This window comes from Lissotriton helveticus, chromosome 4_1 (genome assembly GCF_964261635.1).
Source record: "Lissotriton helveticus chromosome 4_1, aLisHel1.1, whole genome shotgun sequence".
Classification (NCBI taxonomy): Eukaryota; Metazoa; Chordata; class Amphibia; order Caudata; family Salamandridae; genus Lissotriton; species Lissotriton helveticus.
The window spans coordinates 2,110,758,711-2,110,783,138 of record NC_136063.1 but is presented as its reverse complement, the minus strand read 5'-3'; the positions used below and the strand labels follow the sequence as shown (position 1 = coordinate 2,110,783,138).

Here is a 24,428-nt window from a genome sequence, read left to right as displayed (position 1 = left end):
ACATAGTCAGTTGGGCACTCCAAGGCCTGGGGGCTGCAGGTGCGGGGGTTTCTTTAGGCATCTGGTTTCTCACACTGGATCCAGTTGCAGGGAACCTTCGAGTTGCGGCTGCAGGCATCGTGGGGGAGGTGAGGAGAGGTTGTCCAATGCCGGATCCCAGGTCAGAATTGCCCGGGAGATGTTGGTGGGCCACGTGGACTCAGGCGACGGTGCAGAGGCCTCGGACCCACCTGGATCCAGAGTCGTGTGGTTTGTTTCTTGCCGGACAAATCCAGTGTCCACGAGAGAAGTGTGTTTGTTGAAGACCGTATTTATCAAAGAAGGAGAGGGGGTTGGAGGACCCAGGAGCTGATTACGGTCCAGTGTCCATGCTCCTTGTCAACAGTAAAACCAACAAGGGACCCGGTTACTGACTGCAGGGTACAAACAGTCACCCATGCATAAGGGTGCAAATAGTCACCCGTATATTAGAAGAAAAATTAGAAAAAAGAAGAGTTTAAAAAAAAAGTATCCTAGGTGAAAGGGACCCACCAGGTGAAGAACACATTTTGTCCTCTGTTGCCCTCACACACCCCAAGGGGTGTAATGCTTCATCATTGGGCGTTTGCTCCTCGTAGGGCCGGCGCTGCAATTCCCTACGGGTCCCCCGAAGGGTTTCTTTATTGTAGATCTTTGTAGGACAGCCGGATGGTGCATGCATGCCACTTTTGGTTTTTGACTTCTGTAGCACATCCCGGAAAGGGGTTACGCCCAGGCTCTTGACCGCATTACTTTATTAGTACCAGCATCTGTGTCTCTTTTTGCTCACTTCTGGCTGACACATAGACGGGGTAGGTGTAAAGAAGACTGCAAAAAAATCACGAGAAAATAATGTATGACTACTGTCTTCCGCATGTACACGTTGTTCTCGGCTGTGATGTAACTCACATAAACACAGCCGAGAACAACGTAGTCTGGAACACAACTACCAGAGAATCTTTCACAAATCTTGACACGAGTAAGTGCATTGAAGCGCTCGATGGCGCAACAGATAAAATATTAACGCGCCGCATGTACATGCGGAAGACAGTAGTCATACGTGATTTTTTTGCAGCGGTTAGAAAAACGAAGGACAGCATACATGTAAGACGCCGTGAGCGTATTTATTCTATTTAATCACGTTTTTACACATTTTATACACAATTTTTCGGGCATGCACAAGTCCGTAACAGTATATGAATCACGATTGCGGCACAAACACTGATGCATGAATATAAATGTTGTCTGACAATCATTACAACATAATATGTTTGCACAATACAGGAAATATAATATGAACGAACAAACAGGAGTAAATATTCAGTGTGTTATGGTTCTATTGTAGATCGTCGCTCCCTGATGACGAGTGTATGCTCAAAATGCATTGGAGTATTATATGTATAAAGAAAGATTTGTGATGCTATCTAACAGTCTATTGACAAGTTGAAATTAAATGAATTTCAAGAAAAACAATCCATAAAAATACTAACAAGAAACTATCAAGCTCAACGTGTTCATTAAACCTAAGAATCCTTTTGCCACAACAGTGGTGTGCCCATTTGGGGGATGTAACTAAAATGTATTGGAGGCACAATCTGGCCCTACGAATGTGCCAGGCCAAGGTGGACACTCCTACTGTGCTTACTAATTTTCCTGCCTGTCCTGCCGCCAAAGTGGGGCTAGGACAGGTAGGTGGGCATCTCCACTAGTTGGAGCTGCCCAAATCAGCATAACACAAGGTTAGAGCCTTTGAGGCTCACCACCAAGTGTTGGTGTTCCTGCTAGCAAGGTTGAGAAGCACCTCCACCCATAGTCTGCTTGGTTTCTGACCTCCGAGAAACCTGCCTGGGGGTGGCTGGTTGGCCAATACACTAGAAGTTGGTCGTTTTTCAGGGAATATCTCTAAAGATGCCCTCTGAGTGCATTTTACAATCCATCACTGGCATCAGTGTGGGTTTATCATTGTGAGAAGTTTGATACCGAGCTTCTCAGACTTCATTAAAGCCATCATGGGGCTGTGGAGTTCGTCTTGACAAATTCCCAGTTCATGTACTCAAAATGGCTTCAATGCACTTAGTGTCCAATAATTGACTCAGTCGCTGTAGGGGCATACTGCTCATGCAGCCATGCCCTCACCTGTGGTATAGTGCACTCTGCCTCGGGCTGTAAGGCCTGTCAGAGGGGCGACTTAACTATGCCACAGGCAGTGGTGGGTAGGCATGTCACCCAGTTAGTTGTGCCATGTCGACTATTTTAGTTTAGTGACACAACAAAACATAGCCTGCAATGGCATTGTGTATGTGTTTGGTATAGGGCCCCTGCAGCTCCAAGGGACCCACTCTGGTCACAAGGTCCTTGGTACCACTGGTACCTTTTACAAGGGACTTAAATGTGGTCCAGAGATGTGCCAATTGTGGGAGCAGTGGTAGTTTTGTGAAAGACCACAGGTGCTGGGGCCTAGCTAGCAGTGTCTCACCATACACTCAGTCAAGTTGGCATCAGGTATCTAGCAAAAATTTAGGGGGTAACCATGCAAAAAGGGACACTTTCATACAACATTTCTTAGGAACCGGGCCACATAAAAAAGGATATCTTTGAAGTATAATCCCTCCTGCCTTCTGAGAACTCTGATCCATAACCTGTTTTAAATAAGAGGACAAAGTCATGGGCCACACCTCATATCCTCATCTGGAGTTGGAATTGAAAAGCATACATACATACTACCTTTCACCTGCCTGACCGAAAGTGCCTCGCAAGTCCAGTGCCCAGCCTGGTAGTTATAGAACCTGGAGTTTGTTGAGGAGAATAATATACAACTGTCTAAAGTAGACAATACGGCAAGCAGAATCAGAACCACAGTCCAATTTTACCAGCAGTCATCATCAAAAACAGTTTTGAAGAAGTGTTTTGAGAGGCTTCCTGTTCTTAAACTAGGCTAGACTTGGCGCAGGATACAATTTTCTTTTACAAAAGAAATGCTGCAGTTGTCGGACTACCTATTCCTGCAATTAGGCTGAGTACGTGAGGATATAAGAGATGCTCAGTGCTAAAGTAAAAAAAGCAAATGGAAGCAAATGTTAAGACTGCATTTAAATTGTGATTTAACAAGAGATGCTTGACCGTAATGATGGCAATGCAATTCCCTTTCCCAGTAGTAAATTAAAAAAAATTAAAACGTAAAGTGTTTTAAGCATACATTGCTGTGCACCAGGATTGGAGACTATCCATTCCTTAGCCAAATTTGAAACCAAATGTACAAAGTCTTTGTTTAAGTTCATATAATAAACTGCTCAAAAATGGATGGTGAATCTCTTTAGGTTTTTTTTTTTTAATTACACTTGCTGACCCACAGCATCATTTCAAAAGTTCAAAAATCTGCAGACTTGAACTGCGCTCGCCCTTGGCAGCACCCTCCAAAGCCCTGGCATAATGTCCTGCTGTCATAATGTCCTGCTGTATGCCTCATGTGGCCCTAACCATTCCTTCTAATCATGACCCATGCTGTGGCAATGGTTCACTCAATGGGCCATTTTTTTTTTTTGGGGGGTGGGGGCAGTGTCAGACCGAATGTTGCTCACAATGTTACTATAATTGTTGTTCTGCAAGTAGAAGCTGTTCACAATTTAGTAGTCTGTTATACAATTTTGACATTCTTAAGAGTTCATCTCCACTGGCCAATGCTTGGATGGCAAAAAAAACTGCTATTTACCCGCAAGTTCTAATTACGTGTTGTTGCAGTGAAGCACAAACATGTTAAGTCCTCAACATACTTATGTACTGCCAGAAAGAGATTATGAGTATTCTCCAGAGATCAGCTGAGCTTGTTGGCAAGTAATACAGTAACATGGAACCACTGTTGACTGACAGAAGTTAGTATGAGTAATATTACATCAAATGTATGTTCCTTTTTAAAAAAGGGTGTTGCACTTTTCATTTAGTTGTTATATTTTTCCTATTAAGCTAGCATGATTTGTAAGTTCTGTATTCTACCTCGTAGATCACCTGAACATATTTTAATTCCTGTTTCCACAGGCTTTTGTTTAACAAAGTGAAAGCACTATTGGGAGGTAATGTACGAATGATGCTGTCAGGAGGTGCTCCACTCTCTTCTCAGACACAACGGTTCATGAACATTTGCTTCTGCTGCCCCATTGGTCAAGGATATGGCTTGACCGAAACATGTGGTGCTGGAACGATCACTGAAGGTCAGTTAAAGTTCCCCTTTTTTCACCCATTTATGCTTTTCAGATTCTGGTTTCATATTAAGAAAAAGTTGATTAAGTAAATTTTAATGCTAGAGAGATTGTACTTCTCGCTGCAACCCTTTCTGCCTAAGGTCCATCCTGTACAGAGATCTCTCTCTTCCAAGACCAGTGCTGCCCCATAAGCAAAGCCGCCAGTACGTCTATATCACCTTACTAGGTTACAGCAGTGCTTCCCCAAAACTGTGGTAGTCTATTTTAACAGCTAGAACCTTGCATACTAAAGGTATATATTGAGAAGTGCAGAAACTATATATGCCAAGCTTTATTTTTATGTTTAAGCCATTTGCTGGACTATACCTATGCCACTCAGTTTAAATTCCAAAGATACTTGATTGGTCTAGCAATATGTGGGCTTGCCAATTCAGAGGTTTTCGTGGTAGATTCAATTTTTCCACATTTGAAATGGCTTCAGTTTTTGTAAAAGCTCCTCTTTCTAATATCCAGCAGTATTTTCCCTCTGTATGTTTAAGGAATCAGGACTACTTTCTGAAATTTTCAAATACGGCATTGAGGAGAAAATATTTTGAGGATGTTTTTATGTAGCTACTATATGTCAAAGTGGATAGCCACACAGCCCATCTCTGCTCCCCTCCTTTCACCTCTTTTGGTGGATCCCTTTTCCAGTCACAATCTTTACTTGCATTTTCTTATGATATTCCTAGCAGGTTTTTGATCCCTGTACTCCTGAACCAAGATCCCATATTGTGAACTTGAATGTAATTTTAATTTGAGATTTTAACAATAGTATGCAACATTTTTGCCTCTTTTAAGCATTTTCCCATTAACCAAGTTAAACAAAAACAGTACACTTAACTAAAACACCAATCTAACTATATGTTTTTAAATGAAAAAGAAAGGAGGAAATTAGTTGTTGTTTAGACTGCATCAGAGAAAACTGATCCTGTCTCATTGAGAGCTATGCAAAGTGCATTAACCTATCCTACTCTGTAGGGAGTGATCCAAGAATGTCAGTGTGTTTGCTCACTGAAGAAGAAGGCCTAATCAGCGTTTATATTTATTCATTATTTAAGGATGTTTGCTAGGTTTTTCAACATTCTTTTTCTGTAGAATTGAGTAGTTTTATATCTTTTCAGGTAATTTGTTTTCTTACTTCATTTCCCTCAGTAACCATGTCAACTTTGTAGGTTTAGCTATCTGTTAGAGGTGTAGGTGTGTGTGTCCCCCCACCCCATATGCCCCAGTTCCTGTCTCTAGTCTTTTCATTCTCCCTCAGCACCTGCTTACCCATCTTCCAAAGCAGCAGCCATGGATACACCTATCCAGATGTATGGCCTTCTTGGTTTGGCTTTTGTTTGCATTTTGAAAAGATTGTAAGACGGCTAACTGTGCATATTCATGCATAGTGGCCATTTTGGAATGCTTTTCCTTATGCTTTATGAAAAAAAAAATCAAGATGGCACCCACACGTAGCCATTTTACAATGGTATGATGGCAAAACCACTATAATGTTTACGCAAAGTCATCTGTTTTGCTTCCAATGTCACAAGTGAGACCTGTTCGCTTTGCCGATACTTGTATTCACAGGTGCCCCTCCAGTGGTTGTAAGCTGTTAAAGGATGTCCACAGTGGATATGTGGCTTGCCTTTTTCCGACTCTCAAACAACCATACTATTAAGATATGTTAATTTGTCATACAGGAGGCCAAGGAGCAGGGTTCTGAGTTAAATCCAAAGCCGAATATAATAATGGAAATGAGACGCCTCCTCCCACCCTTATCAAAGGCTAAATGTGTCCCCTCCTCATTAGGTGCAACTTCAAAATCCTGGAATCGCTGCTGCCGCAGTTGATGTGGAGGCATTTGTTACCCCAGTTAAATGCCTAAACATAGAGGGAGATCAAGATACTCTGATTCACTGTTGAGGCTCCCTTCAGTGTTGAGGTCCTCACTTTTACCTGGGGCCTTATCTTTTGAAACTAATTTTGTTTATATAGAATTCCTGAAAGAGTATCAGAGCTGTATCCTCGTCACCTATGTCCTCCACTAGGACACTGTTTGATCATTCTAAAGTGGCTCTCCTGCAAGACACAACTAGAGGCACTCCTGAACGTCCTCTTTCTAGACCGCCATGTGCATTTTCTGACATTTCCCTACCCCCGTTTCCTGGGCGACCTCATCTGAGTTCTTCGAAACTGTGTCTAAGGAAAGAACATCATGGAAGCTACCATTCTACCGCAAATTTCAGCCCCAATGTGCACTGAAATGTTTCTAGGAGAGATTTCAGCATACATAGGACTTCAACATTTCCTAGAAGACTCCATACAACAGATGGATTCTTCCTCCCAATTGCTCCGGAACCTACAGTCCGGTCCCATCTTGAAATTCAGCATTAAAGCTGTTGCCCCAGTGGGAGCATACTCCAGTGATTTTTGAAAATCTTAAAACAAAGCAGCAAGCCAGAACTTCCTTTTAAATAGTTCCTGTACTCCTAGAGCCAGTAGTGGATATATTTCTAACTCCCTTCTTGACTGGACCTATATAGAAAAAATACAGGCTGTCAGAAAATGATCCTAAGTTCCCGAAGGAAAGCCCTATTGTTGATTCTCTGATAATGGTTGCATTCACAAAGATGTTCAATGCCCTCAGATATCCCTTATTTAGCTCCTCCGAAAGGTAGAGATCAGAAGGAGGGACAAGTGAGCAGGGCGAGGGGTGGGGGTGAGGTATGCCACTACTCTTTTGGGACATTTTCGCAAGGTTCTGTTGGACTCCTTGGATCAGCTTGTTGACCCCTAGGTCAAAGGAAAAAGTATTGCAAGACATTATGATAGAATACATGAGTACTTCATATATCCTAACTGGCAGACCAATAAATATCACAGATTTATCTTTATTAGACAACTGACATGTTCTTTCAGTGAAACCAGCCTCCTTGCTCTATTGCACATCATTATTACCTCTAGAATAGCAAAAGATCGTAGCCCTTCACTTCACAGTTTCTGTAATTTTTGACTCGCATGTGGACAATGAGATCTACAAGCTTAATTCTGAAGTTGAAACATAAAAGTATGTTGGCAAAGAAAAAGGAAGATATTTATTCATGTTGAGGTTCAAGTGGTATAGCAGTGGCACGCTTTTAGAGCCATCTGGCCAAGTCCGCTTCAGGAACTATCACCAACTGAAGCAGCAACCAGCAACAAAAACCATACAGCAACCAGCAACTTTCAGCCGCTGCAGGAGGAAAGGCTCTATCCACCTAAAAACAGTGTCTTGACCATCCTTCTTCAACCATGATGTACTCAGGTGGGACAAAGGTTTTCAACCATCCTCCATGGAGTAGAAAAACAGACAGTGTTAGATTTTAAGCTAAATGGGTAAAAAGCCAGATATCTAGTTCTCCACTACAACTTGTCATCGTAGTTGAAGCCTTCACTTCTACACTGGCTATTACAGAAGATAAGTCTGATGCAGAAGGAAAAACACCAAAGAAACAAACAATGTAACTTACATCTACTTTCTCGTCAAGAGAAAGCCCAGAGCAGTTTAGTCCTATCCTAAGCCAGAATACTGGGAATGAGCGCTTCAGGGGGCAGATGTTTAGGATGTTAGCGTGTCACCAGATCTTTACACATGTAGAGGAAGCCGACTGGATGTGCGATAAAGAAGACTAAAATGAAATACTTTCAGATTCATGCATACATAAAACAGACATTTACTGAGGTTCTGTATCGGTAACAAACACTACCAACACAGTGTTTTCTTATGTGTTGGGTAATCCCCCTTTTCGACATGTATGGGGTGTTTGGGTCTTTGCTTTTTGATAAAGAAATTTTCCCCCCAAACTCGACATTTGCTAATCTGTTTCACCTCTTGCCAACCGATACATCATGAGATTACAATCCTAACATCTTGTTCTTGAGTAGGAATACGTAGCGTCCATCTTAAACAATGGATCCCTCTTAACATGATTTCCCTTATAAAATGCATATACTGCATATCAGATAATCCCTAAGATAGAACCTGCTACCTTAGTCCTGTTACACCCCTCGCTCTGCTGAGGAGGTACTCCTAATTGGTTTTTTGTAAGAACCCTCACCCAGTAAGACTATTTGTGGCATGCTTCGTCATAGAGTTCCCACCCAAGATACTTTGTGAATCTGGGCGTGCTTCGACACCTGGTTTACAGTGGAGCAGTTTGTTGATATTTTGTCAGAGATCAGGATAGTTTAAATCACCTCAAGGATTCCCTACCATTGGAGGCAGTATTTAATATTTGGAATCGTAGTTAAGGTTAAAAGCAGCATCAGATGTGACACAAGACTATTATGGTCTCTTGTTTCAGCCATGGTCTCAGCTGCTCCTCAGTGTCAAATGGCTTTCATCAGGACTGAGTGATCCCTATGATCATGTGCCTCGTGTATATTAGTGTACACATGCACACTATTAAATGTCAATCTGTGCAATATTATCATAACTTACAGTTTCCGTTATGATTCAGTACCAGATAATGACCTGAGAATGTATCTGTAATGATCAAGGCAAGAGAACATCATTATACAGGATTCTATTGGTAGGCATATTCATACTGTGCATAAGAACATTTGTAACAGACTGCATTCCAGTCATCCAGTCTATATCAAAAGTGCTGAAAAGAAGGAACTTGTTTGGGTTCCTTCGTGGATGTAACCTTGGTATCAAACTGCATTAAATTAATGCAGTAGACAACAAAATGTCTGAAAAAGGAATCATTGCAGGTTCTCTTGTGTATTTTCATATTAATCAGTGGCAGTGCAATACATGCATTTCATGCTCTGAGGTTCACAATAGGGGCTAAAATTGACCTCCATTAAATAGTGTTGTCCATAGATACTTGGAGGCAGCTGGGCTCTGTAGTCAAACACCAGGGAAGAAGGTATAGCTGTTAGAATCATCACAGGAGCCAAAATGCATAGTTACAAGAAGGCCCCAATTCCCCAAGACTTATTTTGTCAAGGTGTCTCGCCTGTAATCTACCTATTTGCTGTCCTCCATGTTCTTCGTTTTACTGCGTCCTTGTGTACCGGAGAATATATGCATCTTCCCAGCATGGATGCAGTGTGTAAATCTGCACATACTGCCACGCGGCCATACTAGGCGTGTAGGTATTTGTGGTGCTATCATCAAAGCCAACACTGTAATGCACATGTAGACCGAAGATCACCAGCGAGGGCAAACAAGCTTGTGCTTTACATCTCATCTATCACCCGCCTGGTGACAACCTCATATTCACCCAACAACTCATGGACATGATCACTTCCAATGCCGGTCGGCAGACAACCCAAGTCTACCTGGGTGACTTCAATCTTCACTGGAACGATCAGAAAGACACAGTGGTGAATAGTCTCAAAACTTTCCTTAATGCGCTTGACCTCACCCAAATATGCGATAGACCAACACATGACAAAGGCTCGATACTCGATCTCATCATTGCCAAAGAGAACTCAACACAACTGGAGGCGATCCAACCCTGCGACTGGTCTGACCACCACATTATCACCTTCTTTATCAATGAAAAAGTGAAACCTATCCCAGCTCAACCAATCAAATCCAAAACTTGGAAAAGGGACAGGAAGAACCTTAACCCCTCTACCCTGCCTCCCCACATCGGCAATCTCCTCCTTCCCCCTTCAGGTGCCTCGGATGTTCAAACACTGATGGACCACTACCTTGACTCTATGAACACAGCAGTCAATGAAGGTGCCCCACTTCAACTGAAGAGAGTCTCCACCAAAACTTCTAACCCCTGGTATGATGATAGACTCAATGACGACAGGCGTACTATGCGAATGGCAGAGCGCACCTGGAGATCGGACCCTTCAGCACTGCACCTCAAAAGGCTTAAGAACAAAAGAAACGCCTACTTCAGGAAAATAAAGCGCACAAAGGCGGACTTTTTCAGCCGTCAGTTGGATCAAGCAAAAAACAGGCCAAGAAAGCTGTTCGAACTAATCAAGACCCAAACAAAGACTCAACCCCTACAATCAAACAGCACAACAAGCGACACCCCACACTGTGAAGCCTTCTCTGCTTTCTTTAAGCTAAAGACTGACAACATAAGAAATGACCTCATCTTGGATGTAAGTCGATTCCCCAACAATACCAGAATGTCTTACACTCAACCTAAAAACAAGGCATCTTGGCTGTACTTCGATACCTACTCGGAAGAAGCAATCCGCAAACTGCTCTGCACCTTGAAGCCCTCTAATCACCTCACAGACCCTCTACCTGCTAATGCGGTAAAAGACTTCATCCCCTTGCTCCTCCCTCTCTGGACCAAAATCATCAACAGCTCCCTGCAACAAGGCCTCATTTCGGACTCCCTCAAGGTGGGGCAAGTGACGCCTATACACAAGAAACCTACAGCTGATCCGTCTGACCTAAACAATTACCGGCCCATCACCAATATCCCCACCCTGGCCAAACTGCTGGAGAAATGTGTCCAACTCCAACTAACAAGACACATTGACCAATTTGACCTCCTCAACTCATCAATCAGGCTTCCGAGCGAAACATAGCACGGAAACAGCTATGACACACATAATTGATGACGCCCTCCAAATTCTTGATCGCAATGAGTCCTGCCTCCTCATCCTTCTGGACCTCTCGTCAGCATTTGACACGGTCAAACATGAGAACTTGCTGGAGCTGCTAAGCACTAGAATGGGACTATCGGGAACGGTTCTCAAATGGTTTTCGTCCTTCTTTCACAACCGGACCCAGAAGTTCAAGATCGACAATGTGCTATCTTCACCTGTGCCTGCAGATCTAGGTGTTCCACAAGGATCCTCCCTCTCCCCCACATTGTTCAACCTTGTCATGGAACCGCTCGCCACCTTGCTCCAAGCTTCTAATGTCCAATTCCATATGTACGCCGACGACACACAACTGTACCTAAAGCTTCAATCCCCGGAAGATATCAAACATCTGAATTCCACGCTTATTAACACTCAATCTTGGCTAGCCGATAATCACCTCAAACTAAATGCTCTGAAAACTGAGTTCCTTCTCATCTCACCCCCGGCGAAAATTTCAACCACCCAAACATGGCTCAACAACCTAACAGCACTCAATGTCCAACCCACCATCGTGGACTCAGCGAAATCCCGAGGCATCACACTGGACGCCAAGCTCAACATGCAGCAGCACGTCAGCAAAGCCACAAAAGCAGCTAATTTCCAAATCAACACACTGAGGAAAATTAAACCCTTCCTCCCTGCTGAAGACTTCCGAACTGCTGTACAAGCGTTAGTCATCCCTCGAATAGACTACGGAATTGTGGCCCTCAGCGGACTCCCGCTATCCACAACAGCACCCTTAAGAGCCTCCCTGAACGCTGCCGCAAGACTCATTACTGGCTCAAGAAAACATTCGCATATTTCCCCAGACTTAAAGTCCCTAAAATGGCTGCCTTTTGAAGCCAGAATACAACTAAAAATTGCAGTTATGACACACGCGGCAGTGCACCACAATGCACCCAACTACCTCGCTCAAAAGTTGTCTATATCAGGAGGTTCGAGATCCAATAGAAGCTCAAAAAATCTACTCCTGAAACCCCGTAGATTCCGGAAAGAGAAAACTTACAAGCGCTCCTTCTCAGGAATGGCACCCAGGATCTGGAATGCGCTCCCTCCTGAAACCAGGCTTATCTCCTCCACTCTTCAAGAAAGAGGTGAAAACCATCCTTCTGGACAAGATCTCCTGAACGCTATAGGTGTTGGATCAGAGACTCTGCATTGCCTTGTGTCAATGCTCACTTTGTCCTTTGGCACTATACCTCTACTTGAGGGAGACACTATTACGCTACTTTCTTACTACCGACCAATATATGATACACGTTGGGTCACTGATTCACCCTCCCGCTGCCCCCACTCAGTGCTCTCTCTATACTAAAACACTGTTATAAGCCTTCCACACACCCAAAGTGTACCTGAACACCTCTGTAGTGGGATCAATGACTTATGCCGTCTTATATTACTTGTTTACCTGACTGTATATTGATATGTTTTATGTATGTTATTATTATCCTTTCATGTTAGTGACTACTACATTGCTCCCATTACCTCTGTTCATTCCTACTGCCCCTACCCTGTCATTGTGAAGCGCTCTGATATCTGTAAGGATCTTGTTCGCGCTATATAAAACTTTGAATAAATAAATAAATAAATAAGATGTGGGAGACCATAATAATCTTGTGTCATATCTAATACTGCTTTCAACCTTACCTACGATTCCCAATACTAAATATCGCCTCAAATGGTAGGGAATCATAGAGGTCATTTTAACTATTCTGATCCCTGACAAAATATCAACATGATTCAATGCTGATCAGGCATCGAACCACACCCAGGTCTTGTGTAGGAACCCTATGATGAAAACTAACACTAACTAGTGTTAGTGTGTGAGGGTTCTTTAAAAACCAAGTAGGAATCCTTACTCATCTGAGTGACGGGTCTAACAAGATTAAGGTAGCAGGTTCTCTTAGTGATTGTCTATTTTGATTGGGAAGTAGAGCGAGACTTCATTCTTCACTCTCCATTTAATGGTCATTTGTTCAATGCATATCATTCAAAACACAGATCAGTCTCCTTTATATGATGAGATCATATCATCCTTCCCTGTAAAATGTTCTGGTTCCTCAACTTGCATAAATTTACATGCTTACATCTTCCCATTGAAACACACACTCAACAAAACAGCATGTTTAATGGCCATTCAACCTCCCTTGAAAAGACCAGAATGTCAGTCAAGGAAGTTGAAGGATCATGAACTCCACAGAGGTTAATAAATCAATCAAGCATTTGTAGAGCGCACTACTCACCCGTGAGGGTCTCAAGGCACTATGGGGGGTGGCGGCGGCGCACTGCTACTGTTCAAAACAGCCAGTTCTTGAGAAGTCTCCTGAAGGTCAGAGGGTCCTGGGTCTGTCGCAGGTGGATGGGGAGGGTGTTCCATGTCTTGGTGGCAAGGTGGGAGAAAGTTCTGCCGCCGGTGGTCGTTCTGTGGATGCGTGGAACGGTGGCGAGGGTGAGGTCAGCGGAGCGAAGCTGGCGGTTGGGAGTGTAGAAGGTGAGCCGTTTGATTTATGTTGGTCCGGCGTCGTGAAGTGCTTTGTGTATGTGGGTGAGGAGCTTGAAGGGGATCCTCTTTTTGACGGGGAGCGAGTGCAGGTCTCTCTATTGGGCAGTGATGTGACAGGGAATGTCGAGGACGAGGTGTGTGGAGGCGTTCTGTATGCGTTTGAGTCTTTTCTGGAGTTTGGCTGTGGTTCCCATGTAGAAGGCGTTGCCGTAGTCCAGCCTGCTGGTAACGAGGGCCTGTTTGACTGTCCTTCTGGTCCGGTGGGGATCCATCTGTAGATCTTGCGAAGCCTGCAGAGGGTGTTGAAGCAGGAGGAGGAGACAGCGTTGACTTGCTGGATCATCGACAGTGATGAGTCCAGGATGAACTCCAGGTTGAGTGTGTGGTCTGTGGGAGTCGGTGCAGCTCCCAGCGAGGCCGGACACCAGGAGTCGTCCCAGGCGGAGGGGGTGGAGCCGGGCATGAGTAACTCCGTCTTGTCCAAGTTCAGTTTCAGGCGACTGTTCTTCATCCATGCGGCGACGGCCTTCATTCCTTCGTGGAAGTTGGTTTTGGCGGTGGGGGGTCCTTGGTAAGGAAGAGGATCAGCTGGGCGTCGTCGGCGTATGAGACGATGTTGAGGTTGTGCGATCGGATGATGTTGGCAATGTTGTAGACGTTGAAAAGGGTCAGGCTGAGGGATGATCCTCGGGGTAAGTCGCAGGTGATCTTGGTGGCTTCGGATCGGAATGGGGGATGCGGACTCTCTGGGTTCTGTTGGTGAGGAAGGAGGTGATCCAGTCCAGGGCTTTGTCTGGAATCCCTGCGTTGAGGAGGCGTGTGCGTAGGGTGTGGTGGCAGACTGTGTTGAAGGCGGCCGAGAGGTCTAAGAGGATGAGGGTCGCGGTTTCGCTATTGTCCAGCAGGGTCCTGATGTCGTCGGTGGCGGCGATGAGGGCGGGTTCGGCGCTGTGGTTGCTGCGGAATCCAGATTGGGACGAGTCCAGGATGTTGTTCTCTTCGAGGAAGTGGGTCAGTTGTCTGTTTACTATCTTCTCGCTGACTTTCGCCGGAAAAGGGAACAGGGAGATGGGCCGGAAGTTCTTGAGGTCCTTTGGGTCTGCCTTGGGTTTCTTGAGTAGGGCGTTGATCTCTGCTTGTTTCCAGCTCTCCAGTAAGGTGGTGGTCTCAAAGGAGCTGTTAAAGATCTTCCGGAGTTGGGGTATGATGATGAAGCTCGCTTTGTTGTTGAAGATGTGGTGAGGGCAGGGGTCTGACGGTGAGCCGGAGTGGATGGTGTTCATGGTTTTGATGTCTTCGTTGTTGATGTGGTTCCAGGAGAGCAGGAGCCTGTGTGACTGGGGGGGTGGCGTGTCTGAGGTGTTGGCGTCTTGTCGCGGGGTCTGAGTGTTGAAGCTGTTGTGGATGTCATCTCACAGATTTCCACAGCATGTGAGTGCAGGGAGTCTCCACTTAGCTCTGCTCAGGTTGCCACAGAGCAGTGTGTTTCTCAATTTAGGGGTATTCTCTGATTTGCCAACCCCTTTGGCTGTTCTTCTGCTTGAATTTCGTTTTTTTAGTTTTTTGACAAGTTCTTGCCCTCTTCTCCAGGATGTGTGATTGTTCGAGGAAAGCCCTTTTCAGGCCCCCTGGAAATTGCGGGGGAAAAAACCTCTCTAAGCAGAGGATCAATAAAAACCAGTTTACTTCTTCTAAACTGAGCAACTTCTCAAGCACCCCAAATAAAAGAAGGCCAAACCTATATTGTGGGAGGTTTCAAGCATGGATCCCCTTGTTAAGATGCATAAAAAATATCTGGCAAGTAGGTGGTTAAAAATATTAAAGGATAATGTCCTTGTCTACTACTGATGTGACCACCTAAGTTCTTCTGCAGCCTTCATGTGAGGTGCTTTGGCCATTCTCTTTGGCATCAAGATCACCTACAGCATCAAAAAGAAAGTCCTGGATGCTGATGCCTTCACCTATCAATAAGGCAATTGTAAGCGCGGTACTCGCCCATAAGGGTCTCAAGGAGCTGGGGGGAAGGTGGGGTCTGCAGATCGATTAACCGAAAAGCCAGGTCTTGAGGGCCTTCCGGAAGTTTTCCAGGGAGGAGGTGCATCCCATGTGTTCCGGCAGTTCATTCCAAGTTTTGGCTGCCATGTGAGAGAAAGATCGTCCTATAAAGCCAGAACTCATCACTGCAGATGGCTCATCATTGACCACTCTGCCATCTGCAGTACAGGTAGGGCTTTCGACAGGTCCCTTGTTCACAGCACCATCACTGTCCTTTCACTACCAGTGGCAATGATTTCAAAAGTCCTAGTACATCATATACAATGTATGACGTTCACTACTGAAATTTCTGGTATTCAGCCATTCCAGACTTTTCAAGCAAGGAATTTCCCACTCTGCCTGTAAAGCAATTTGGCACTGAAGGGGACTAAGTGGAGTCGAAAGACTACGATCAATTCAGACCTGCTTATAACCCAAGAGCCTTGAAGTCAAGTGCCAAGAACTTGATGACCCTCACTTTTCACCTGTTCCTCATCAAGTGGATGAATGCCCTTAGCACAAGGGGAATTCCCATTATGACAGACACCATGATTCTTATTATGAGGAACCTCATAATGAACCTCTAATTATGCATGTACCTTTGGATCTCATTAAAGAACTCCAGGTCTTGAAGTTCGATTTATTATGCAAGATCTCTTCAACAATCTGAATCTTTTTATCCTGTACAACCACATTAGCCGCTGTAACTGCAACAGCTGCTGCCACAACAATCAACTCTGTAACCTCCAACGCTCCAGCTTCCACCTTCGCTACCACCACCAAGGATAGCAGTCCTAGCTGTAGAATATGAAGTTGAAGAGGAGGCCTACCAAGAATAGGCTAAATATGTGGTGAACGCTTCAGGTGAAGATTCTCACTGGATGATATTTCCAGATTCCACTCTCTCATTGAGAGTGCTTAAAGAGATTTGTTCTGCCAATTCAAGTGCAAACTGGTCTTTTTTCCTTAAGATTTTAAAGACATTCCCAAAAAACGTTAAAAGCCATTCCTGACCACATATGGAATTAGGAGAAAAAGGTGACACAGAGTCCAGCTATTATCTTGCTACTGTTCCAAGGTTGGAAGAATATTGAGCTCTGGACTCTGTACCAGCATACCTGATAGGCCATCCCAACGCTGACTCAGTCATTCAATAAGGGGCTCAGCGCAGTAACCATCATTGCGGGATTTATGGATGCTGAAACATTGTTTGGCCTCCATATTAATGACGCCCTTGAAAATGTGAAAGCAGACACTGACCGAGCGAAATTGTTGGGTTCTCTTCAGGCTCGGAGATCAATATTATTATGTTGCTCAAGAACACAAAGTTAGACGTTAGTTAGGTGTGCCAACCAGGTATATCGGCCTTTTCAACTACAACAGCAACAACAATACTCATTCTGTAGGAGACCATACTAGCCAATGCAACAATTCATGCAACCTCATAGGCACAACTAGCTGGCCCCTCCACCATTGAGAAGACCCTTACATTCAAAAGGTCAGCAACCAAGGAGACTGACTCCAGAGCAGAGCCAGGTAGCGATTACTCCCTTCCTTCCTGTGTTGGGGAACCAATTGCTGCCTTCCATCAAGAGTGACCTACAATCAATATGGACGGGTGGAGCATGTAGACATGTGAATGTAGTGCATTATAGGCATACTTTGGAATTAATTCAAAATCCATTGATAACCCTGCTTATGCAAAATGTGCACTTCCGCCTTTCTCTTATGAAGGCAGAATTTCTTTCCTTGCTGCATAAAGGGGCCCTTGAGCCCATTCACAAGTCTTAACATAAAGGATTTTGTTGAACGTCCTTCCTTGACAGGAAGAAGCCCGGTGAAGGGAAACCGATTTTGCATTTAAAACATTCAATCAAATCTATTCTTTATGTAAAGGATTTACACCTGAATGAGCCTGCCATTCTGAACTTTCTTCCCTGCTACATCTAAAGAAGTTGAGCCATGGATGTTAAGTATTTGAAAATCCACCTTTCAAAAACAACACTTCTGGAACTGTAATCCGTTATTTATCTCCTTTAGCCACCCAAATAGCAGCTGCAATCAAAACAATGCTTTGGATTGTAGCAGCAATAACCTTTTGTCATGAGAAAACGAATAGGCCTCTATCGACCAAAGTAATGGCACGCTCTGCAAGAAGAGTAGCAGTGATTTCAGCTTTGTATGCAGGATTGCCTGTCATTGACATCTGTTGCACAGCAACTTGGAAAAACAGCAAAGTATTTACGCACTACTGCCTGGCTCCAGAAGCAGTAAAGGATTCAGCTGTAGGACAAGCTGTACATGCAACCGTAAACTGTTTGTTTGTTTGTTTACTGCAACCTCCTTCTAGAAGGTCAGCCTTGTTCCCACCTTCCTTTATGAAATGTATTGTATATTGCTTGCTATTCTGCTTCAAGCATGTGAATCAATGAAAGATGTTAGAGAAAAATATGAGTTACTTACCTATAACTTCAGTTCTCCAACATTAATATCTTTCATAGATGCACATACATCCCTCATGCTCCCCTAGATTGGCTCACCTGTTGGTACTGTGTTTAATAACCAGGCATCACATATACTGAGAAATCTGAGGTAATGACCTCTGTAAGGAGTGGAATTCAAGGACCTTCAATCTTGTTAGCTTAAGTTCAGGTCTTTTTCAAATTAGATTGAATTGCTTCTATACAGGCACTATTTTGTAGTCGTTTTTGTCGGAAATTGTTTCCAGTACTGCTCAGTGTGTACCAGAGACTTTCATTTCGATGACAAGGAAGTTTCAAACATGTAAATCTATGATAAATACCAGAGCTGAGAGAACTAATGTTGCAGGTTACTTGCTCATTTGCTTCCTTGTTGCTAAATGGTACTCCTACCCTCATCCCAGTCTGCAAAATTGTAAATAATAAAAAATAAAAAAAAACCTGGTGTGAGTACTTTAGCTGTCGGTCGGGATTTATCCAGAGTATTGACTGTGAATTGGGTGCTCAAGGGCTCTAAACCTTACAAAGTACTTACTGTACTTGTGGTTTAAGATTAACTCCCCATCACAGCAGTGGTTGCTGTAAAAGAAAGTAATCTGACCAGTAAAACAAAATAAGTGAGGCAAATAACCTCTGTCGCACTATAGTTTCTGTGGTCCATGATGCATGAGAGATAGATACACTTAAGTGCATTGAGGTACATTGACTGAACATACACACTGCCATAGTGCCAGTTTTTATCTTTTGTAAATTGTCTTTGTTGAAGCATTTTGAAAGTTATACTCCGTAAAGTGGGACGTATACAGGAATGTTATCCAGATATTTAATCACATCCTATGTATTGCCGCTAATGTTTTTTCAAAGCACCCTACATCGATGCATTTTAGTAAAAGTAACTAATGCAGTAAAGTGAAAATAAAGATTAGTAGAAATTGGCACATTTGTTTCTCAACTTTTTTTATTCTTAGTTTCAGACTACAGTACAGGCAGAGTTGGAGCGCCACTTATTTGCTGTGAGATTAAGCTAAAAGACTGGAAAGAAGGTGAGACTATCATCAGACTGAATGGTGCATTGAACACACATGCATACTAGTACCATGTTTTTACAAAATTTAGAAAGCCAGGGCATGGGGTTAAAGATTTCCCTACGATCCAACGATTTACCTGAACGTAAGTTTATTTTTCACCAGATTTCACTATCAAGCTACTTTCGCTGGTGAGATGCCCTTAAAACACTGAAAATGGTTTAGCTAATAATGTTCTTCACCGTGGAATTATATGCATAGTTATAAAAGGTAATTTACAAAAAGGGGGTGGTGATGGACAGAGTATCTGAGTTAATCAGAACACTCCTACCCAGTCAACAGATCAGGGCTTGATCCATCACCGTTTTTTAGCTCACTGCACCATCCCAGTTCAGAACCTGGCTATATGCAAATTAGTCTGTCCCTGGCCCAGTGCATCATGGGAACAGGGCAGACCAAACTACCAAGCCAATTCTTCACTGGAAAGGTGGAATATGTGTGGATGAATTTGAATACTGGAACTCATTTCGATTTCTGAACTCCACTCAGCAAGTGGATGTTTTATATGCACAGCATATTGCATTCCAGACCAGTTAGAAGAGCCACGATCCTTTATCTCTTGTTAAGAGCAATCAACCCCTGTACTGGTTATGTTCATCATTATGCTTTTCCAGTGTGGGAGTATTTATCCCACTCCACCAAAGCCTAGGATACTCCTTCCTGACCTCTCAACTGTCCTCCAACTGACTGTCTACCTACAGCTTCAGAGGCCCACAGTATGCCCGACCTTTACCACCCTACTTTCTCTAACCTGTAAATACTACCCAATAATCCAGAACCGGGGGAACTCCAGGTGTCCATCCCTTGCACTGTCCGTTGATTCAGAGGATCACTGTCTTGCGGGAACTTCTGAGCCTCCCTTGTGTCGAACTACATATCGGCAAACCAAGGTCCAAATGAATAACTTTCCACTACCTCAATGTTTCAGCCGCTGTCTCAGCCTTCACCTTTCCACTTCCCCCCCCAAATCTCCAGTCATCCGATTATACATTCTATAGGGACTATGACTGCTGCAGATGTCGCTATTTCCATAACCAAGATGCATTTGATATGCACACGATCTGCTGGGTTAGATCCTTGATCTTCATTTGAGTGATTTGTGTCCATTTGCCTATGGTTTGCGCCCCCTCTTAATCTCTCTCTCTATATATATATATATATATATATATATATATATATCCATCTCGATATATATCTTTCTCTCTGATCCACATCCTTTGCTACCATCTGTCCTCAAAGTCGGTCCACCCAGCACAAATTCTGGCATTGCATACATTTCCAGACAGCTCTGTTCTCCATGTTCTAATCAAAAGTGCAGGTTTTGCAACTTTTGCAGATCTTCAGTGTTTCTGCTACACAAGCCTCTACTCTTCCACAGGACTCTGCATGAGGGAAGTTCTCATAGAAGATTTACTGATGATACCAGTTTAGTTTCTTTGCGTGTACTGAGCTGTGTCAAACCCCGACATGATGCATTATAGCTGCTGGGTATTATCTTGAATCTTGCCTAAATTGTTTCAAAGTTTGATGTGATCTTTGTAAAAGTTTAGGGGTCCAAACCCCTTGAAACAGACAACCTTCTGATTTAACAACTGTTACATAATATTCATGATTTCCTGCATGTAGGGTTTGGTGAGACCCATGTCCGTTTGCTAACCCATAGAACTCTTCTGAAAATTAGATCATACTTCCTAAATGTTTTATATAGTATTTTGTTCAATTTATGTTCACTGGCATCGGTTCACAAATGGGCGTAATGCTTAAACTGTGTAAAAGTGACTTATAAATCAGTTTGCTAATGGGCCTCGGTTGCTAGCCACTATGACTACCACTACCCCATTTGATAAAGTGAGAACCATTCCATTAATTGCTAGATTATGGTATGGTCCTTTAAATTCTATACTGTGAAGGAGAGAGTATGCCACTCTCTAGTCTGTTTTCAATGTTTCAACAGCAAGGAACAAAAGTAATTTGGTAAACTGTCCTTTGGAATACAACTGCATGGTTTGTGAATGGTACTGGGTGTACTGTAGATTTACTTAAAGACAATATGGCTGCCTGTAGTGGGGGCCCACATGCTCATTGATGGCTTTTATAAACCGTAGCATTATATAAATTCACGTGAAAGAAAAATCTCCAGCTAATGTTGCATTTAAGGCTTGTTGATCCTGCTCGAATGACCTAATGAAAAAAAGGATTGAAAATGTCCTAAATTACTATGATAAGGTTAGCGATACTCCGGATGAAAAATGAGAGTGATTCATTGAAGGGCAATAATTGATGGAGTGTTAGCAAAATTTTGTCACCAAGATTTAATCCGCACTCCCTTAACTCCTCAGTGTATTACTGATAAAATCACAGATTACATCACTGTAATAATTAGCGTCACTGCCCATTTCAATATGTACTAATTGTGCGTCTTTGAATTTTGGGTTGCATTAGCGCTCTGTTAAAATGTTACTTTTCATTGCAGTAGAAGGATTGGCAAGATATATGTGCTCAAGACTCTAAAAGCAGTACAGTTACGCTGCTAGAATATCTGTATTCCACTAAATTTATTCTAATAAAATGAAATGTGACAATATCTTTTTAATAGATGGACTCTTATTAAATGTTACTCAGCAGGAAATATTAGTTATATAGTTTTTAATTTTATATTTTTTTACATTTTATTTCACTGTCGTGCTTGGGGCATTTTCTAATCCTTGGTCTAGAGGTGTCTGTTTTGCCTACCATTCTCTGACTTTTCTTTGGCATAATACAGTCAAAAGACGTTTTACATTATATGCATAATTAAAGTATTATTATGTTTTAATTCCTGCAGTATTTTTTTTTCTACTCGGTTTACATTTGACAACTTCTTCATTTTCTGCTAAACCATTTGCGGTCCACTGATGCATAGTTTTTTATTAACAAATAGAGCCTAAATATCCACCATTTATATAATGCACTCAGTATGTTGAATAATTAGATTTCATGTGATGGGTGCTTCTGTTATCCTACTAATGGTACTCTACGTCACAAGGACAAAACTGTAGGGGCCTGATTACATGTTTGCAGGAAAATTCCAGTACATGTGAAAAACCCTGTTCGAGCAGCATTAGAATTCTGAGGAGTGCAGAGTTTATTGTTCCTAGAAATACCTGGAGTGTATTTTTATAACCTGGTTTAATCTGTAATCTTGGGTTTGCTTTGTGTTTTCTAGGGGGTTATACCAGTCGAGACACGCCACACCCCAGAGGAGAGATCATAATTGGTGGGCCCAATGTATCTATGGGATACTTTAAAAATGAAGAGAAGACCAAGGAGGATTTCTCTGTGGACGAGAACGGACAGAGATGGTTCTCAACTGGTGATATTGGGGAGATCCATTCTGATGGCTGCTTACAAATCATCGGTAGGTGTCTCCTCGGACAATTAGATGAATCAAGTTCTTACTCCTGTATTCTCTCCTGTGGACCCAGCTCACAAGCTGCTGTTATATAGTTCCTAACCAGTGACTTGGTATCCTAGCATTTCATAGTTCTTCCATAACCATTAACAAACAACTCTCCGCTGCCAAGTTTCACATTTGTAAGTTTGACTGCCAATATGCATTTAAGGAAAGTCCGAATAAAATGCTCTGACCTTATCTGTTCGGTTTTATCATACAGATCGTAAAAAAGACTTGGTGAAGTTGCAAGCAGGAGAGTATGTGTCTTTGGGCAAAGTGGAGGCTGCACTGAAGAACTGTCCGCTTATTGACAATATCTGTGCTTATGCCAACAGGTAAAGTGAACATCAACAATCTCTTTTCTTGTGAATGTTGTAATGCAGCAGTTAAATTTCTAAAGGATGTTGACATAGTGGGCTAACCAGGGAATAATTGAAACCACTGCCATGAGATCTAGAACTAAGTATAAGATTTTCATATTGTTCCAGTATGCGTTTGTAGAGATTGACTGTCAGTCCATTACGATTCAGAACTCAACGAGCTTTCGATTCTTCTGATAGAACATTAGAAATGTGTATTATGTGATGAATAGGCATCTGTTAGCCATGATAACATACTCTTGAATCTATTACATAATACATGAAGGAAGTTGGATTTTCCAGCAGGGCAACTTCTCCCACCACCATGCAAATCCAGCTCCTAATCAGGCAAACACTGTTTCTCGAAGACCGCTTCATGTACACTTTAATAATGGAGGACCAAAATGGAAGGCAGCTTCAGAAAATGTATGTTAAGGCTACCAAGACCAACATTTGCATCAAGTCAACACTCAGAAAAGCACCCAGACCATTTTAGTTAAATTGCAAAGTATTTCATAATTAAATTAAGGCCAAAACTGAAAACAATTAGATCAGTACATGAAAATGTTATCTTCTTAAAGTGACACTTACATTCCACATGACTACTCCAATCTTCAAGGATAATCAATGAATGTTACTGCACAGTACTAACCAGTGGCTAAAGGAAGCATGCAGATGGGAGTCGCACTACATGACTCCCATCTCCAGGCTTCCTCTCAAGCCTTCAGTTAGGCCGGAGGGTTTGGATAAGAGTCAGTCGTCTTGTGCAGGCACAGTTCATAGCTTCCAAACTTCAGAGTTGCTCTAGTGTATCTCTAGCTTGCGTCTCCGTGGCAGACAGACTCTGAGTCTGCCTGAGCTTATAGGCCTCCTCTCTTTCTTTGCAGTCAGCCCGGTCCTTGATCTTGAATACAAAGACCTCACCATCCCAGATCACTGTGAATATCAGTTAGTTTTGCCACAAATGTTTCAGTTCCAGAAACAATTCTTCATTATGTCTAGTTGCAGGCCATGTACAGCTGTTCAGCTCTATTCTGTTTCACAAGAAGAGTCCATGGGGGTTCGTGGGTGGTATGGTTGTCAACCGGGACATCAGCTAACACTGAACCTTTTGTAGAACAAAATACATTTAGTATACCTGGTTCGCTTCCAAGACCTGCACCATGTAAGTTTCTGGTTATCATTTTCTTCCAGAAGCGGTGGGCTCTAGTTAAAGAGGGAAGTGTGGAATAGACAGTTACAGGAGAGGGGGACACATGGTAGCCAGGGGATGTGCTCCCGCACCACCTGAAGTTGTCACTGTTGCCAAAACCAAGTTGCCCACCTCTACCAGACAGTTGCTCATTGGACTTTCATTAGAGACATTTAAACCAGAAAAAGAGGAATCAAACATATCTGCACAAAACCTCAATACAGAGTAAGACTAGTGGATCCTTTTCATGTATATTTGTCTTTTATTCGGGTTCTTCATCTGAAACCACAAGCGCAGCCAACACATTTCACCTTAACCAAGGCTTCCTCAGGTCAGCTTAGTCTATCAAATAGTGTCAGACCCCTGATTTCTGCGCCAAACACGGCAAGAATGACAGACTTTGAGGATTTGGACCTTCATACCTCCCGACTTTGGGATATTTATGGTCTTGGGTTGAATGTACGGACTGCAGTATAAATATGCACT

General features: G+C 42.9%; 1 protein-coding gene across 6 annotated transcripts in view; it reads left to right on the top strand.

Moving 5' to 3' along the window:
- Positions 1-24,428, top strand: part of ACSL4 (acyl-CoA synthetase long chain family member 4) — a 234,148-nt gene that overhangs the window by 176,247 nt on the left and 33,473 nt on the right. For all 6 annotated transcript variants that reach the window (XM_078688793.1, XM_078688795.1, XM_078688792.1 and 3 more), the window contains exons 11-14: positions 4,051-4,223; positions 18,842-18,916; positions 22,164-22,355; positions 22,612-22,726. In XM_078688793.1, the coding sequence (XP_078544919.1) occupies positions 4,051-4,223; positions 18,842-18,916; positions 22,164-22,355; positions 22,612-22,726 (555 nt within the window). The remainder of the gene's footprint in view (positions 1-4,050; positions 4,224-18,841; positions 18,917-22,163; positions 22,356-22,611; positions 22,727-24,428) is intronic.